Source organism: Harmonia axyridis, chromosome 6, assembly GCF_914767665.1.
Source record: "Harmonia axyridis chromosome 6, icHarAxyr1.1, whole genome shotgun sequence".
Lineage (NCBI taxonomy): Eukaryota > Metazoa > Arthropoda > Insecta > Coleoptera > Coccinellidae > Harmonia > Harmonia axyridis.
The window spans coordinates 39,564,953-39,585,446 of record NC_059506.1 but is presented as its reverse complement, the minus strand read 5'-3'; the positions used below and the strand labels follow the sequence as shown (position 1 = coordinate 39,585,446).

The window sequence follows — 20,494 nt, the reverse complement described above, 5'->3', positions numbered from 1 at the left end:
ACATTTCTTTTCAAAGAGTCGTTCATCCAACGAACAGCGAGGCTTTGGAAAACATTGTCTGGACAGTTGTTCCCCAAGGCATGAACTCCAGAAATCCAAGAAAAACATGAATTCTTCTTGAATTTCTGGAGGTTATATACCTCGGGGAACTCCTCCCTAGATAATGTGTTGTAAAGCCTCGCTGTTCGTTGGATTAACGAGTCTTTGAAAAGAGATGTTCTACTGAGGTCTCCCAAGTTACCTCGAAGGGGTGTGAAGACTGAACACTACTAGAGAACAATCTAGAGAATTCCAGAGAAGGATTGCTCAGAAGAGAATCGCCCACGAAAATATCTATAAATAGAGCCAAATCCCCCACTTTTAAAATGTGTTCCAGAGGAGTGGGCAAGGCATCACCGATGAAAAGAATTGCCTTGGTTGGGACAGAATCCAATAACTCAATTTGAGGTTGGAACTAGCTGGCCTAAGGATCACACACCTAGGCAGGCCAGTTCTTGATCTTCACGATGTGAAAACTAAGACTCCTAAAGATGTAGCCAAATTTGCCAACAGTATAGAAGATCTCCTTAGGATTGATTGCATCGACCCTAACAACCCTAACAATAATTTAAATCTACAAGTCCAACCAATTTGTGGATATAAGTTCTCTACAATTCAACATTTTTGAAGGCTCTTTCCAGGACTTCCAGAAAAGAATGGCAACAGCATTAAAACTAAATAATACGCGAAGATACAGCTGCAACACAAGTCGCACTAATTGAAATTGACATCTAACTCCAAGCAAAGCAACAACAAAAAAATAGGAAAACCCGCCTTGGTAATCACCCTAATCATTCCCCAATGAGCACCTGCTCGGATCCCAACCCCCACCACATCTACTCCAATCCTCGTTACCGAGGCGCATAGAAAAACAAACGGCACGCCGCTGAAGAATGGGGCAGATAATACCCCCGGGCTCCGGAACATACTTCACCCCTGCATTTTTCCAATTGCTTTCGCATTTTCCAAATCGCATTCCATTAGGAACAGGAAGGGCGATTAATTCAGACCTGGGGCGCGATTAAAACCGGTCTAGGGGGCGCCACCTACGTCGCGAGAGTCGCGCCCCGCTCGTGCAGCTTCTCTGAGATATCGCGCTTCTCGTTATCGGCTCGTGGACGAGGGGGTTGTCGGGGGGGAGGGGGGCGCGAAAGGGGATAATGCATAGATAATGAATTTCGGATGAAACACTGTGTTAACGTTTCTATCCCTCGGATTACGAGGAACGAGGGGTGGAATGGGGGGGATGAGAATGGCTGAGAGATTTCTGTCGGAATTGACGCGTCGAAAATCGTGATGTTTCTGGAGGGTTATCTTGGAGTTGGAGGGGGGATGAGGAGGGTTGTTATTTTCGTTGTTGGTTCTTGGGTTATGGAACGAGGTGTGAACGTGGCTTATTGAAAGAGAATTGAAAAATGAGAGGTGAGGTTTGATGTGAAATGAGTTTGTATGTTTCTCTTTATCTCAGTAACTTCTAGGCTGATGTACAGGATTTTTTCGCGGAGAGAAAGAAGAGTTTTCTGCGTAGGATATAGGATTTATGCAAATCTGGTGTTTGTTTGTTTCCTCTGGAACTTTGAAGTCCGTATCATGCCTCAAGGAGAATTGGCAACCTCGAGAAAACTATCCAAGTTTTGTCTGAAAATATCGATTTATTACGTACAATTTCTGAAGTAATGGACTGATCGCCGAATTGCAAACACTTTCGTGATCTTCGTAATTGTAATTCGGATTCGAAATTTCGGAAAAAAACCGTATTAATTGAATTTTTATACAAAAACGTTATATCTCTTGCAATATTGGTCACAGACCCATCAAATAAAAACGTTTTCTGAAGATTGAGTACTGATCTAGAAAATGGTGAGGCTTCAAGTCCGTATCTTGCATCTAGAAGCGGTGGCTGCTTCGAGAAAATTGTCCAGGCATTTCGATGATCCATCAATAATGAGGTACTAAATTTCCATGAAAAAACTTTAAATTTCACGTGAAAAAAATATTTTCAAGGTGCAGGTATCGAAAAGTCGTCTCAATATGATACAAAAGAAAGCTACACAACACACAAAATCTACATATTCGAAAAGACCCTCCGCCAATATGTAAACCACAGAGTGCTCTGCTATTCTCACATAGAACTAGATCCCATCTTCCCGATTAGCAGGCCTTCATCACTCCAGTCAGATCCATCGACACCAATATCAGCGGCGTACCATTTTCACCGCACACCTAAATCGTTCCCAAACGACTTTGACCCACTTTCCCCGCCTCCATTGAGTGCATTCTTCATAGCGCGCCGAAGAGACAAACCAAAACCAGTCGGCTCATCTTTCATCGTTGGGAGCCGGCGATATTAATTGAATTAACAGCAAGATACATGAGATTTTAACGACTATATTAATGGCCAGTTTGCCTCCGAATAACTGCGGCAATTTATCACAATCAACAAATTAATTATCCTTAATTATTGCGACGATATGGAGGGTGGTTGCAGCGCCCTCGCGCGGCAAACTGCTGCGCTGAAGGAACAGGCGGTGTTACGAACGGCGTTTCGCTAACAATTTTCCTCTATGTCATTAATATTCACCATGGAATCCGAGGGGGGAAGGGAATTTGAGAAATATGTAGCTCGCTGGAAAACAGTAGGCATTGGTTCTTTCAAATATCAGCGCAATTACTATCAAAGCTGATGAATAACACTTGGGTGATTCGTCCTCAGCCCTAATATTTGGCACGTTCTGTCTTGGAGCTACTCAGAGGTCCCTGTCTTATACACCCTCCACACATCCGACCTCATTAAAATCACTAATTGTCGCCTTCGGCCTAGGAACTATTAGGCCAATTGAAAAACCCCGGTCTGATGCACTGATGACGGTGCTATTATTAAATCCATATGATTTGTAGTTAGTACCAACCTTCAAACGATACGTGTCAAAATTTGACAGCCGTCCGACCATTAGTTTGGGAGATAGTGCGTTGTGAGTGTGGCTACTTTTGTTCTCGAAAATTGACCATCATTGATTGGTATGCTGAGTTTAAATGTGATGAATTGAGCACCAAAGACGGCGAACGCAGTGGACGACCGACGAAAAAATCAGAAAAGTTCACAAAATAATATTGAATTACTGTAAAGTGAAGTTGATTGAGATAGCAGACATTGTGAAGATATCATCTGAACGTGTACATCATATCATTCACGAATATTCGTACATGAGAAAGCTGTGTACAAAATGTGTGCCGCGCGAGCTGACAATCGATCAAAAGCAACGTGTTAATGATTTTGAGCAGTGTTTGAAGCTGTCTAAGTGCAATAAACCTGAATTTGTGCGTCGATATGTGACAATGGATGAAACATGGCTCCATTATTTCACTCCGGAGTCCAATCGACAGCCAGCTGAGTGGACTGCACACGATGAACCGACTTCGAAGCGAGGAAAAACACAACAGTCAGCTGGCAAGGTTATGGCGTCCCTATTCTGGGATGCGCAAGGTATAATATTTATTGATTGTCTCCAAAAGGGCCAGACCATCAACAGCGATTATAATATAGCGTTATTGTTTGAAGGATGAAATCGTTAAAAACGGCTCCAGTTGAAGAAAAAAGGTGCTGTTTAATCAGGACAATGCGCCGTGTCACAAATCAATGAAAACAATGGCAAAATTGCATGAATTGGGCATCGAATTGCTTCTGCATCCACCGTATTCGCCAGATCTGGCCCCCAGCGACTTTTTCCTGTTCTCAGACTTCAAAGAATGCTCGCTGGAAAGAAATTTAGCGCCAATGAAGAAGTAATCGCCGAAACTGAGGCCTATTTTGAAGGGAAAGACAAATCGTACTAGAAAAATGGTATCGAAAAGTTGGAAGATCGCTGTATCGTCCTCGAAGGCAACTATGTTAATAATAAAATTGAATTTTTCCAAAAAAAAAATGTGTTTTTATGATAAACCGGGTACTTTTCAATTAGACTGTTTCTCCCTCTCCAATCGCCTCATCGCCTCCCAACTCACCTGTTACCCTCCCAAAAACGATCAAAACAACAACCCCTTCTGCAAACATAGAAGAAGGCTAGCCACTTCCGTTTCAAATGGCCGTAATCATTCGCGCAATTACCCAGCACAGGCTAGATTTAAAGTGTGTCCCGTACACGCCATATTTCGCATCAATTTATGTGTTCCATTTAGGGAAACCCGTCTTGCCTCTACCAGGACGTTAGAGGAGAAGGGGTGTACGGTGGAGATAATTGCTAAATTGGGGGGATGTGTGTTATTTATGTTATTCCTGTTGCCGAGTCCCGTTGTAATAGCTGGAATAGGATGTTGTTTTTCGGATAGATATCTACGACTGCAGACGACGATAAAGCATCCGCCGACGAAAGTAGAAAAACAGCAATTTGGGGGAGACTGATGTAGGTAGCCTTCAACTGGCGAGCCGTCCATGTCTCTAGACGGTTCTGTGTGAGATCTAATCGATGCCATGGACGTTAACTCTTTCATGAACAAATTGAATAGAGTACTATCAGCTGATGTCAAGAAGCAGCTGATAAGGCTTCAAATGAAATCACCAAATTCAAAATGACATTGATAAGTCATGTTTAGGATTTATGAAAAGGTTATCGAGAGTGTTATTGTAAAGCAAGGAAAAATAATACATATTGGACATGCCCTCAGGAGGATTGCTAACCGAAGAGACGTGTTTCGGGCTTTCCACCCTCATCAGTAAGGTGAAAAAGTATTAGATGAGCAACACTTGTAGTAAAACAACAAAAAAACGGAGTCCACAACAGAAGTCAGCCGTCCATTTTGGATTACACGCAGGTAGCTGTAGCTTCCCACGTGGTGATGTTGGTTGTTGCCCAAAAAACATTGGGTCTTCCTGCGGAAACCACAAATGGACGGCTGGCTTCTGTTGTGGACTCCGTTTGTTTGTTGTTTTCTACAAGTGTTGCTCATCTAACACTTTTTCACCGTACTGATGAGGGCCGAGAGCCCGAAACACGTGTCTACGGTTAGCAGTTCTCCTGAGGGAATGTCCAATATTCTTTTTCCTTCCCATGCTTAGGATAACTTGCCAACAAGCTGGCGAAGCATTCAAGTTGATCAATAGACAACAAAACAGGTCTATATAAAGGCTGACGCATCTTTCAATAAAGTCATGAAGGCTTTTTACAAATAGTCCATCATTTCCAAATGTGTTATTCATAACCAAACGAATATAACAATGCCTTGCTGAAAAAACCCTTCGAATCTCAGATAGGTACACCCTCCACAAGCATGGCATAATGTGGAGTTTTGAGAACAAGAAAACGGGGACTTTCTGCTGCAATTAATATTTCCCGTATTCCATCCTCCAGCGAATAAATCTTCTCATTAAAGTGCTGACTGCTTGTTGAACATGATAATTAGCCGATGTACCTCAGTCAACTGAGCATGAAGTCTGGCGAAGGACTGAGCTATTATAACGAGCTTGTTCTGTTACAAGGGAAACAAGAGGGAGAGGGGGTTAATGCCACGGTTGGATCTCGCGTTGTTCGCAGCGTTTCGTTTTTATCCCGAATATCCTTACGTTATTCTCTCGTGTTACGTAATCTTTTGACGCTGAAAGCTTTTTAGCACTCCCGCGGAGATGGAGAATTGGATATTTATCTCTGTGGTTTGGAATGGATCTCTGAATTACGTCGCGGAGGAAAAATGACAGATTGTTTTGCTCGTTGTGAAATGGACCAATTGGAGACCAACGTTTTTCGACCCAATTCTTTAACCCAGGAATCTGATATTTTATGAATCGCGTTTTCGTGAGGATTACTAAAACACTGATGGACGACAGACGAGAACTTTATTGTGGTACAGCACTTGGAAACATCCTTGAACATTCTACTTACTCAACTGGTCATCACCTAGTAACTAACTCCCTCTGAACTCTCCTTTTCCCAGCTTTAGACCTGGGTTACAAAACAAAAGATCAAATTGTACATTGTGAATTTCTTCTTCCTTTTCTTATTCTCTAAGTTGTATGCCTGCGCAATGGTATCATGGTGCCTGCATACTAATTAGGGTAAGGGAAAGATATTCTGAATTGTATCTTCCTAAGAACCCTATGAATGAGAAAGTTGTATGCACAAGTACCACGAAAGGCCATTGTTACAACAATTTCGGCTAGACACAGACTAATTGCTGTCTAATTGCTTTTTTCGATACAATATTAACATAACTAGCAGAGTGTCATCTCTTGTATTGAATCATCAAAATTCCTATAGCATTATTTCGTCATAAACGATCCTTTCAAAACAAAATTCCACTCCCCTTTGACGTGCAGGTAAAAACCATGCGTCCATCCTGAACGTCTGCCTGTATAAACGTCATACGCGTGAGAGGACTTGACGTCTATGCATCCCGATGTTCTTTCGTTTCTCCCTTTCTTCTTCTTCTTCTTCCCATTAGGCTCCGACCACCAAGACGGGCTGTCACAAGCACGGGCATGACCCGAAGGGACTGATAGATCCCGCATTTTTTTACGCTTAGGGAAAAACCGTCTCCGAGATGAGATCTGACAGACAATATTCGACGTCATGAATTGAACGAGACGGCGTCGATTCCGAGGAGAGAAAAGGTAAGAAGTGGTGGTCAGCTGCCATTATCGTCTACGCGAAGATTGAGGTTATGACGCATGAAGCGCCACTTTTGGTGGCTTTGTTCGGCTGAAAATTGCAGCAATTTCTGGACTGAAATATCCAGTTCACCGTTGGTTTATATCAATTGAACCAACTGAACTTCTTTTTATGTGAATCGAGAAAAATGAACTCCTTTCATTAGACAAATGATATTTGGTAGAAAAAGCCTCTAGTGCTGAACACACTTAACCACAACCTGCATGATATAGCATTATCATCAAGGAATACCACTTATTTTATTGATATTAGACTAATTGATGCACAGATAGCGGTGCTAGTATTGAATTGGCCTGTTAAGAAGGGGTAGTTCAATAGGGAATTAAATATTCCAGACCTCAAACGCACCATGAAGAGAACGCATCCTTTCATCTAAGACAAGCCCATGTCCGTGAAGTAATCAATATTACACTTCGAAGGTTGATTGAACATGCCCAACTAAACTAAATAGCCGAAGGACCTCTCCAATCGAAGTATATCCCGACATATATATAGAAAGGGTTATTATCTGGAGCCGTAACCGAGCGTCCTCTGTTAACGTCATCTGTAACCGGACCCTCTGACCTAACCCCCTTCCCCCTCAGCGTCGGCCGCCAGAATCATCATCATGTTTAATCCGGAATGATTGACCTGTTCAACATCCTGTAATCTCAACTATTAATGCCGTTTTGATTGGTCGCAAAGCCCGATGAAATTGAAGGGGATTTACGCGGGTCCATCCTTTGTCCCTCCGACAAATCATGCATGGACTATGACGTTATGTCTGATTTGAATAATGCCCCTTCTACTTGAGCGCGCTTCGCTTGATATCGAATTGCAGCAGGGGATCAAGACTGAAATATAGTTCATTCAATATAATATCTATTTCTCAATAATGAAAGACAATTATGTTATTGATACTCTCCTAATTACAGACATTAGTGAAAACAAAACAAACAAAAAATTACATCTCCATGCAGAAGACCTGAACCACCCTATGTACGCCTAAATATTCACAATAGAGCCTAGACATCTGAGTGTTTGATCGCTGTCATTATATATCTTCGTTGTTATTGAGATCCGAATCGTGATGTGTCATTATAATTATAATCTAAACTAGTCTTATCCGAATACCTTCTTTCGACTCTCAATACAATTTGACCCTAGAGATTCTACAAGTAAACAGAATCAAGTACTTAGGCTGCTGGATAACTGGAAATCAGAACAAGAATAGAGTATGCTAGATCAGCATTTGAAGGTACTGGATAAAGCCTCCTTGGACTAAGTCATTGAATGGCTAAATGCTATACATACTCTGTTCTTTCATATGGGATGGAAGTCTGGAAACCGAAATTGCCAATTTTGGTCTTTCGTAGAATACTCAAAATTACTTGGACAGATAAAGAATGATAGAGTGCTAGACAGTGTTAATACAGATAGAGAGCTATTAGAAGAGGGAAAATGGTCTACTTCGTATACGTATTGAGGAGTGATCAATGTTATTTGCTCCATTTGATCGTAGAAGGAAAAATAGAGGGAAAACCAAGAACCAGAAAAGGAGGCAAAAATCCTGGATGAAGAATATAAAAGACTGGAACCCTGACCAAACGTTAGTTCATACCAAAGGACAAAACTGTCATGGTTGTTGCTAATATTCATGAGAATGGGCACTAAAAGAAGTAGAAGAATATTAATGTCCAAGAAATCATGCTAACAACAACAAACGCAATTTATTGACCAAAGGCCAATTGGCCATCGACAGTATTAGTCCTGCAGACAGAAATCATGCTATATTCATTCGAATTCAATGTCTTCGTAAATATATTTAGTTTATAAAAAAACGTTGCAAGATTAACTGATAATTCCCTTGTTTATTGCTTACCCTATTAAGACTCACCCTAATACAATTCTTATTCGTTCTAGAGGGTCTACAAGTGAACATGATCAAGTACTTGGGGGAATGCTGTATAACTGACAGTCCAGACCCAGAAGTAAGATCAAGAATGGAGTATGCTTGATCAGCATTTGAGCTTTCTATTTAACGCATCCTTGGACTAATTCATTGAATGGCTAAATGCTATACATACTCTGTTCTTTCTTATGGGATGGGAGCCTGGAAACCCAAATTTCCAACTCTGTGGTGAATTGAAGGATTTGAAATGTTGGTCTTAAAGATAAAGAATGAGAAAATGCTAGACAGTGTGAATGCAGAAAGAGAGCTATTATAAGGAGGGAAATGGTCTACTTCAACGTATTGAGGACTGATCAGTGTTGATTGCTCCAGTTGACCGCAGATGGAAAAATAGAGGGGCAACGAGAACCAGGAATGAGACAACACTCCTGGATGAAGAATATAAGAGACTGAACCCTTGTCCAAACTTTAGTACTCACCAACCAAAGGAGAGACGAAATTGGTTGTCCCAAATATTAATTTTTGTATGAAATTGAAGAGTTATCTGATAATGTCAATCTTTCCTTGTCCACTGCGTACCCTTTCAAGACTATTTCCTTCCCTCTCCAGCAACAATTCCCATGCAAAAAGCGATCTAAAATTCGCACATCTCATCCCGTATCCCCTACAAATTTCACCCGGCACATCCAGACGCACGCACACAAAGGACATCGGGGGGTATCCAGAACGGGGTACGGCCCGGGCTATAAACCATTGTCGGCAATTCAATTTTTGGGTCTGATCGATGGCAACGTCGAGATAGGCGTTTTCGCGACACATTTACCGCCCCGTATGAATTTTCCACGCAGTAAATTTCCCGGTAACGACGCTCGCGTGCTATCATGCATGATGGAACGTGACGCTTCTTTTTCTTCGTGCTGTATGATAGGGAGCAGTGATGGGGAGATGAACTAGGGTTCAAGGTTTCGGAGCTTTTGGCATATCAATAGAAATTAATAGAAATTGAGATAAGATCTTTTGTGTCCCTTTGAAGTGGGCTTGCACTCGAACCAGTTAAAACACTCAGTATACACTTCCACAAACAAAATTCCATCGACTCACCTGCATATAACCTCCTTCGCAATGACTGGCGTTGACCAATCTGCCTACTTTGAACTTGTTGAACTTTATCCTCAGTATCCAGTCTTTGGGAGTTCCTCTGAAGGACCTGAATCTGTACCAGCATGTCATGGGCTTGCCCAAGTTCTCTGGTGTCACCTCTGGACTCGAAACATCTTCGTAGATCTCCACCGTCTTATTACAGTGCTCTTTCTTGTTGTCGCCTGGAAGAGAATTAGCTTTAAGTATCTTTTAACACAGCAGTAAGATATGGCGTAGTATGTTGAGTTGCATCTATTTTACGATCTTAATATAGTCTTGGAAAGGGTAGAAATCCACACCATGGAGATGAAATTCAACGAATTCGTTCAAGGGAAGGTGAATATGTAAAAATCGTAAAGTTTTATGTGAATCCGGATGGTGCATACGAAAAATTCAGGCTCAGCATCCATAAACCACCCTGAAACTTCCAGAACATCCCCTACCATCAAAAACCAATGACCCAATCCGAATTCCGCTACGAATTTCCGCGAAAAACAATCGATTCACAACCCCCTTCGACCCCACACCTACCCTCGACCAGTTTTACATCGCAATCTCCGCTTAATTTTCATAGCCTACCACGTTTTCAATTTCCAACCCTCCCCACCACCCCGGAACGGGACCGGGACTCTGCCCGGAATCCGGGAGTTTAAAATTCCGGACCGTGTGAATTCCTTCGCGCGACATTAACCCCTAAACCGATTCGGGGGTTGTGTCGCCTTCCGGACCGCGCTGTAGCGCGTTCTCCGCTCCATGCTGTTTTTTTTTAACGTTGGGAACAAATAGAAGGGAGGGGGAGTAGTGAACTTCCGGACTTTTAGACTTTATACAAGTTGTGGGGTTTTCTTTGTATTTTTGTAACATTTTTTTAATGGAATACAATCAGATTAAATCTACGGGAGATGATTCCCCAATATAAGGGGCCTGTAGCGATCCTGGTACACCTGAGGATTCGTAAAATCATCACTTGGAGAATCGGTCTTGGTTGAAGAAACCCTCCCGATATAAGAGCAGATTTGGTACTATTTACTTGAATATTGAAGGGATTTCTAAGGAGAGGAGTGGTTTATTTTGTCGACATTGGCCATAGACAGTGACGCGGTGGTCGTCCTTCTCCAAGAAACTCGCAAGGCAACTGAACAACAACTCCGTGAAAGAGGATTTTTAGCAGGTTATGTATTGATATATTGCCTATTGAGTTCTGCTTGTGCTCTGTCTTATTAAGTTGGAAAATCATTAGTTAGTTTTTGGCCTATCAATTTCGATATGATTCTTTCTTAACCTTCAATTTATCGTGGTGATTTCAATTGTCATCATTCAATGTGGTAAAGGATGCAAACTATAACATTTATTACTCCTTACTGGTTCTTTTCTTTTTTGTTTTCAGATTTAATTATAATATATGCGTTGTCAACATCTGGTGAAGAGGAAGGATGAAAGGATTCTATTTGGATTAAGAAGAAGCCCTTCAATATAAATAAGTCAGCATATTTTGTAAACAAATACAAAAACCAATCACTACACCAATACGAAGAGACAGAGTTTTTGCTGAGGTTTTCATCTGTTCTCTTGTATCATACGTTGAAACGTATGATGCCCCGTTTACATATCCTCTGCTAATACTGAGATTCATCGACACGTATGCTTCATTGTTTGAAATTAACAATTTGTTGTTCTTTCTCAAAAGAATATATGTGTAGTGGATTTACAACATTACCGAAACGATTGTACTTTCTGTAATTCACACTACCAACAAGATCGTTTAGTAGGCTAGCCAGATCTAAAGGGTAGATACATCAGCAGTGCATGTTGGCATCAAAACAACAATATACTACGAATACCCCTCTCATACAAAATCCATTTACGTCCATGTTTGTTACAAACCGTCGATCCCACAAATCTAAAGGACGGCCCCACTATCGATCCGCGCCTCTCTTAACGCAGGTCGGACGGTGTCATCGTGTGTCGGACTTTTATGATGCAAACGGTCCATTTATCAGGCTGCGTATACAGTTGTCCGTGTAGAACGCGCGTTCAATGGCTCGTCCATCATCGTCACGCCGGCGGTGGACGGCTTTACGAAGCCCCCAGCTGTCCGTCCGTCCGTATCTCTCTCCCTCCCTCCGAGTCCTGTCGATGTATTAGCATTTACCGCAGTTCGAATCTACAGCATTATGCCCCTGTAAATGGCTGTTCGGAATTGTAGGTGATGTATGTCGTTTCTGATTTAATGTAGCGCCGGATGTGTCGCGCGGGATTGAATGCCGTGCGCGTTGTCCGGTCGTGTGTGGGGGCCTTTATGGGGGTTGAAAGGTTGGAATGGTCGGTGGAGTTTTTGTAGCTTGAGATTCGCATCATTCTAGATTGTAATTGAGTGAATCTGTTTGAATAGTGTTTTTCTCGAATTGGGGATCACAATTGCCCACCGAGATCTTGGGATTTAATACCTTTAGATTTTTTCATTTGTGGAAGATGAGGTCTAATCCATAATCGATTCCAGCCCTCCCAGATGAAATTCTTAATGTTTTCGAGGACATGACTTCTCGACTTGAGACGGAAAAACTACGTTTCGACTTGAGATGGAAAAACTACTACTTGACTTGAGCTTGACTTGAAATCAAGTCAAGCTCTGAATCCCTAGGTCTGACGTTAAAAGACAGGCCTTTCATATTTTCATTTATTCTACAGCATGTTATTTCAAGTTTTGAATGCAATCTAGAATTGTGATCCGGCCAAGAATACTTGTAGACTACGCCTTACGATGTGTGGAAGGTCATTCGCTATAGACTTCTTCTTCTTCTTCAACAGCCTATTTGAATCCACTCCTGGACATATGCCTCCCCCCGAATTTTACAATTTTCCCTATCTTGAGCCAAACGGTGCCAGCATCGTCCGACCTTTGTTTTAATATCATCCAACCAGCGTTTTGGTGCTCTTCTTACACTTCGCTTATGTTCCCGTGGTCTCCAATGCACAACTTTCTTAGTCCATCGATCGTCTTCCTGTCGAGCCACATGTCCCACACAGGCCCATTTCATTTTCGCTATCCTACCCATTACATCTTCCACCTTCGTTCTTCTCCTTATCTCTTCATTCATTGGTCTCTCAAGGATATCCCTAACATAGCCCTTTCATTAGCTCTCTGTGTGGTTCTCATTCGATTGGCTGAGTGGACTGTGAGTGTCATCGTTTCCACGCCGTAGGTCAGAACGCTATAGACTAGCCTTTTTGAATTGAAGTCACAAAAACTGTACTATACAATCCTCTGAACGAGATTAACCCCATCTGGGACTGCCCGTTATTCCATCATAATTTGTCGAAATGTGGGAGCCAACCATAGCGCATCGTGTATCATATCGATGGTCCAACAAAACATGACGGCCACAAATTGAACAGTTGTGAAACTCGAGATCATTTAATAAAACTAGTGAAAGAATAATGGAACTGACAACAATCAAACTCTTATCGATGCGAAATATATTCAATGTTCGCTGAATAGAATTGAAAAAAGTGTTCCCCAGGGGTCCATTCCGGGTCCCAGCCAGAGAAACACGAACCAACAGGCCAACTCCAACCGTAAAACGAGCGTTATCGCAACGCCTCGCTAAAATGAACGTCACAGAATAACAATGGGGACGAAAGTCCCTATACTGGCTGGGTCCGGTGCATCCCGTTTCTATGGCGTCGCAAAAACGTTTATTTCCCATATTACATGCCGGATATTCAGCCTTCGGTGATGTGAGCCGCTGAACAGAACGCCGAGCGCGCACAAACCTACGCTTATTCTATTAAAACTACTTGTTGTAAAATGATAAATCATAAGATATAACGGACGGACCGGGCTGCATTTCCTAAGCGAATTCCGGGATAGAATTCGCCCGGAGTTTACGACCCAGATAGCGATCGTAAGCCCCCGGAGCTTGGTGCAGTTAATTTTGAATAATAGGACCGGAGTTGTATTAATTCGGGTTGGGGGAAAAAATTTCGGGATTTACTGCCAGATGTGTGCGCGTAGTCGAGGTCAACCGGGCTAATGTATTGGCGGTTTTCGTAGAGGAAAACCAAGTCCATTTACGTGTTTAACGATGCCAAAATGGGCAAAAGCATAAATCATCCAAATTTCCTCATTATTATTATAAAGATAAAAAGAGCAGGATCAAATATCCCTTAAACTATTACAAGAAAAATAAATTCCATCTTGAAGTCTGAAGGTGGTAAATCACAGGATCCCGGAGGCCAATTGTGATCTCAGGAGCTAAAGATGCTGGCGTTGATAAAAAATACTCGGCCATTTTAGCCAAGTTTGGAAATATATTTCTTAAACTACCAAAATCTACCAATAGATTTCATAGAAATGTCTCGATGCTTGAGGAATCTTCAGTCGAAGCGCGCACGAGATTGCAGAAATATATGCAGTGCGACGCGTCCATATCGAGTTCAAGTTATATCAAGTAGCTTGATATCAAGTCAAGCAATAAATATCTAAAATCAAGTCAAGTCAAGCTCAAGTAGGTAATTTTGCTTTTCAAATCAAATTTTTGATTGAAATGTCAAGCTACTTATTAGTTTATTATTATGCAAAGTTCAATGTTTCCGCTCTTCGCATTTTTTCGTTAAGTTTGAAATTCTTTCTTGCTGGGGGCGAATTTTGATTACTGACCTCAAGGTGAACACATACAAGATCATGGTTGTCAAAGGAATATATTGACTGTTTCCAGATGACCCTCTATCAAATTTCTTCGACTATGATTCCATAGACCAGCGTTGAAGCTAACTCCCATCTTTCAGGGTGTGTTGATACAAAATTGACATTACTGAGCAACTCATAACTCTTCAGAACATCTCAAAAAACCCCAAAAAGTCACAGTTTGGTATGTTGTCCCATTCATATGTATCATTGGACCTTTTTTCTTGGAAAGTCACCGTAACAGTGCACTCTAATCAGAAATGAGTCTTCTTTGGACTTACATTTGGTGCCAACATCCAGAAGATATTCCCAGCCAGGTAATCTCATCACCCTAGAGCCCTTCCTAATCTTCCACATCAACAGGCACAGACATCTATGTCACCCTTAAATAAACGCCTCCTCTCTCTTTCACAACAACCAGCCTAAGAGTCAATTCCCCGCCTACGTCCCACTCCAAGAACCCAACCCTTTATCTGCAAGATAAATTCGGCGCGCTGCATGCATCCCAAACAGCCACCCCACCTTCCAGCGATAAGAAATCCAGCAAAGTTCACAATATGCAAATACCCTCCCTCTCCCCAATCGGACAAACGGAACCAACAGATACGGGGAGAGGAGGCAGACGAGCCACATTTTCACCTTTACTCCTCCGATTCCGGAAAATTGTGTATCTTCGTACTCGAGATAGAGTAGACCCAGACGTGGAAAGTAAACCTAATAAAAGTTGTCGTGAACGAAGCCAGATATTGGCGTATACGCCGAACAATATACGAAGGGGTCGGGAGGGGGTGGAGTACAAAGGGGTTGTAGTTGAGACAAGAAGCTTTATTAATGGGGTTTTACGGTTTTCCTCGGAGGTCCCTTTCAGGGTCTGTTTGAAAACCCGATATTTTCGTCGAATTCTAAAATGCTGAAAAACGTGTCTAGATGTTTTTGCGCTCCATTTTTATGTTGATTAGTCTTATTTCTGCTAGATGGTATGAATATGATTCTATGGATATCTTCAAGTTCAATATTTTTCACTGGACGACGCCTACAATTTCAGTAATCATCTTCAAAGGTTTTCATTTCATAAATTGTAACTCGATTTTGAAATGCTTTAAATCTCTGAAAGATTCTACCAACGTTATTGGTGAACCTTCTGATTTGAGAAAGATTTGGTAATTTGTATAATTATTATTATTTGAACTGGGGTCGTTGTAGCTTGCGGGAACTGCGACCATGTAGATCTTTTGTTCTTCACCCTACTCATTCATGGAAACACAAGGAGGTCGTCAATGGCGTTGATAAAACTGACAACCTCCTTAGAGGCCTTGGCTGTTACCTCACGGGTATCCAGGAATGGCTTCCCCAAATGAATGGTTCTTAGAGCAGCCAGCTCTGGACACTTGCATACTATGTGATCAGCTATTTCTGCTTTTAATCCACAGAGCCTGCAAATGTCATCAGCTGATTTTTCCATTCCATATGGTACAAATGATGTTTGTACCGACAGAGCCCCGTCAGCAGTCCCACCATCACCCGAAGCTCAGCTCGTGAGACCTTCAAGAGCTTTCTGGCATAGGAAGGTGAAATCATCACGAATTTCTTGGCCTGAGTAAGTCCAGGAGTGTTTGTCCAGTGGGTTATCCTGTTATTTAACTCCCATTGCTGGACCGCTGTCTTATACTAGTCTTCACCTAGCCCACAGAAAGGCTCAGGTCCAGCAGGTGTTAACCTTGATGCACTTTTTGCAACTTCATTGTACTGCTACTGGTACTTGTGTAATAGATGGTTAGGTATTAAAATTACCTTAAGACCTTAAATTTTCCAATTTACACCCTGTCCAAGAGGTTAATCTCCTCCTGAGTGAGCTAGCTGGTCACCTTTTTGTTACATCTTGACAAATTATAGGATCAAATGTATAATTATCATTTCTGCTTGTAACAGCAATAATCTAATGCTGCCAAACAATCAGGCCGTCTATTATTATTCATTCGAAATAAATTTCCATCATTTCAGTATCGATTCAATCCTTCAAAACGTGACGCATCATACCAGCACCCCACATATCGTTATCCACAAACAGTGGAGAGCTCATGTTGGAATAACAAAACCTCTTCGACCGTTATAAATTCCCTTCGTTAGAACGGGAAACAGATCGTTCCGGTAATAGACGAAATAAATATTGACTGTGTGTGTATAACAAACTAATAAAACGGCGGAGTGGTTCGTGAAAAGCTGGAAAGTCGAGAACTTTCAGCGTTTCGAGTGCCAGACTGCATTATACATACATTTCCGCCAAAAGTTGTCGACCGAACTTTTCCCGATCATCGCTCGTAAATTCGATCTGGCGAGCTCGTACAAGACCTTGTTACGGCCGACGTACGACCACGGGCGGCCGACATGGGGCGCTGTTGCCGGATCGACATCCAAAAAAGTCTCTTACCAACTCAGGATAATATTAAAGCAATGCAGAATAACTATTACTGCCAATGAAACGAACAGAAGCTTAGTTTGAAGTCAATTATCTCAACCAACATCATCTAGACATTACAATATGAAACTCCTGTCAATATATATTTGGCAACATGTCAGAGACACAGCAGATCACTGGAGAGGTGTTAAAACAAGGCTCAGTAGGCACCACGCATTTGAATTTGAGATTTGGGATTTTATTTATTCCTCTGGGATTTCAAGACTTCCATCATTGATTTCATCAAAAATACATCCAACAGATTGACAAATACCTAAGATTTCTTCAACAGATTCGGCTGGTGTTCTTGCCATGGAACTCGGCCTCATTTGTTTGGCAATTTCAACATCATCTAAAGCCAAATATCCCGAATGTTTAACATTCTTCTGCTTCTTCCTGTCTCGTAGAGGTTCTTTGAGAACCTTAACGATGAGGGAAGCTGTTGATGGAACAACAGCAATTACACCTATCATGTAGAGTATGCCAAGGTTTGCCTGGAAGATTGACTGATACCGTTTTTGTTTTGTAAATTAAGTCTCCCAAACTATGGCCTTGTGGAAGAAAACCATGAACAGGAATCTTCAGTTCGTCCAGTGTCTTTGGATAAGGTTTGGAAACATCGGCTTCAAGATGTAGCTGTTACAAAATTAGCCTTTTCATTTCAAGTCGCTACAACGAGCCATGCTGATCCCTTGACTAGTGGATGATGAGCACTAAAGCTGCACCATACACTCCTTCAGAGAAGACCAACCTCATACCTCTAGGATCAACCGTTCCAGCATTGTGATTCTTTAAAATATAGGAGTTATCCATGGCGCACCTTGTGTAGATTCTATTGATCAAATAGATTAATCGATCATCAGCATATTCATTAGTAAAACATTGATTTAGAATAGAGAGATTGAATCGAATAAAATTCTAATATGATGTAGCTAGATCTCCTGCGAGAGCGATAGAAACGGCAACATGGCTCCCGCGAGCTACGGCCGTTGCAACTTCACGTCTGCCCTGAAATTGGCACCGGTACAATGCCGAACCGGCTTCCGGACTCAATGAATTCGATGTTCCGAGTTTTACTGCCCGAGAAAAACAGAGATGAGAGATATGAATTTGATGGCGGTTCGATTATTTACGAGCCAGAGAGGACTTGCGGAAATTTATTGCTCGAATTGAGTTATCAACGTTGTCGAGATAGGGTGGAGGGGGGGGGGGGGTAAACAAAGTCTCCGTGGACCAGTTATTGGCGATATGAAGGAGCAAAGGGTACTTGAAGTTTGGTTATTGGAGCGGGTTCATGGGGATATTACGGCTTTAGTTCTTGCCTTGGCGTTGCAACAACAAATTCTGGAGGAGTTTTACTGCCACTGTTTGTTATGGGTTTACATGGCGAAACTGCGTCGATAAATTTTGGTGCACTTGGATTGTTAACCGTAAATATTCGGACCAACATCTTCGTTGAAATAATCAAGCAGATTGTAAACCATTTGAGGAGTCCAGATTGTCTCAATTAAGTTCAATCAAGAAGAAAGCATCTATATATTCTGTTAAAAGATACCTAAGGGTTGTCCAAATTGGTGGAATGGTCTAAGAAGAAGAATTTGAGAAATTGAAGGGGACCTCAATAGAACCATGAAGCTCACCAGCGAACCTTGAGCCTTAAGCCTTCCATAAATATGATTTTGAGCTAGAACTTTTGATGAATGAACACAAATTGCCTATGATTTTGAAATTCACATTGTCTACAAGTTAGGTAGTTGATTAACAAACCCCACAATACCTTAAATTACTCAATATATCAGCTTCCTTCGAGATTATTCGAGGTAATATGCAACAAAAACCACAATGGATACAATTTCGCCCGTTCTCGCAGGACAGCGAAACTTCCACCCTTCTCACATTATCTTTTTCGTTCTCGTCGTCTCCCTCTCAGGGGGTTGAAAATCGCCGGAGTAATAAAAACTTCCCGAATGTCATTATTATATCCGAGTTTCCTGTTTCCTGGATTGCTACGAGGCCGCGTTTGGGGGGGTAGTTTCGCTATTTTTTCCGGGAGTGGATGGAGGTTTGAGGGATGAACTCCGCATATTTTTATGCACGTTTGTGCTTTTATGGGGTTTTGGAGAAATCGAGTTACGTTGGGGGTCCTTTTACCTTGTCTTTGATGATGTGCAGAAGATGGTGTAGAGCGTTTTTGGTGTTATTTGGAACACTGTACACGTTTGGGGTCGTTGAGTTTTATTCCCGGTAGTTTGGTGTTGCTAGGCGGAGTTGTACGTAGTGGAAGTTGATATTTAGATCCCATTCCAGAATTTTCCTGAGTTTTGGGTTGAATTTGAATTTGGAAGTTAGTCTGTGAAGAACTATATTGAAACACGAAAGTAAATCGATGGAATTGGGAATTTCAGGCTTTTAACCCATGAAAAACCGGCTAGAGCACCGGTTATAATCCTGGAATTCCCTAATTCTATTTGACAAGAATCAGACATTAAGATAAGATCAAGAATAGAGTATGCTAGATCAGTATTTGAGCGAAGGAAAAGACTTCTATTATTATTATTTGAACTAGAGTCGTTGTGGCTAGGTAAGCCTTCCGGGAACTGCGACCATGTAGATCTTTTGTTCTCTACCCTACTCATTCATGGAAACCCAAGGAGGTTGTCAATGACGTTTATTGAACTGATAACCTGCAAATCTCATCTGCTGACTTTCTCATACGGTACAAATGATATTTGTACCGACAGTGTCCCGTCAGCAGTCCCACCCTCACCTGAAGCACGTCTCATGACAGCTTCAAGAGCTTTCTGGCATAGGTAGGTGAAATGATCACCAAAATCTTGGCTTGAGTAAGTCCAGGAGTGTTTGTCCAGTGGGTTATCCTGTTATTCAACCCCCATATTGGCCTTATATTGCATAAAGAGAGCTATTTAGCACCTATTAAAGACGGAAAACAGCCCTCTTAGGAGACGTGCTGAGGGGCGATCAGTATCAATTGCTCCAGTTGTTCATAAAGGGCAAAATAAAGGGAAAACGAAGACCAGGGAGGCAACAATACTCAGTAAGGCAACAATACTCAGTAAGGTTCTTATTTACTAACTGGTGAGAAAGACCTTTGCGTGGTCTGGAAATCTTCTACCGATTATTTTAACAATCCAATAAAAAATTTAAAATATACAGTAGCTATGGTAAAATTTCGAAATAGTTAAAATTTAGATTTAGGCTTCGGAAAAGATATGGAAAAAGCATATCTATGCATAGTATTCCTCTGGGTCAGCGTTAAAATTTCACGTGACAGCCGCAGTGCATCTCCGTCGACCAGCCCAACCTCACGCTTGTTCCCCCGACTGAATGACAGGTCCATAGGTCGCCCCCTAATCGTGTCAAACTCAAAAATCATTGTCGGATCCCTGCAGAGGTCCATATTTTCACCAATTTTCCGAACACAAAATCCCATTATCCCGTCAATTTTCCCGTGGAAAAGTACAGCGCCACGTCGGGACGCGAACGGCCACGTCACGTACTCCATATTTTGCGGTTATTGAATTCGACCGTTTTTAATTTACGGCCCCCAGGTCGTATTTCATTCGGCGGTCGAAACCGGACGCCCCCCTCGTCCGCCCCCCGAA

At 41.9% G+C, this 20,494-nt stretch overlaps 1 protein-coding gene across 4 annotated transcripts in view; it reads right to left on the bottom strand.

The window, feature by feature from the left end:
• LOC123683372 overlaps positions 1–20,494 on the bottom strand; it is a 173,849-nt gene that overhangs the window by 77,044 nt on the left and 76,311 nt on the right. For all 4 annotated transcript variants that reach the window (XM_045622379.1, XM_045622378.1, XM_045622377.1 and 1 more), the window contains one exon: positions 9,691–9,911. In XM_045622379.1, the coding sequence (XP_045478335.1) occupies positions 9,691–9,911 (221 nt within the window). The remainder of the gene's footprint in view (positions 1–9,690; positions 9,912–20,494) is intronic.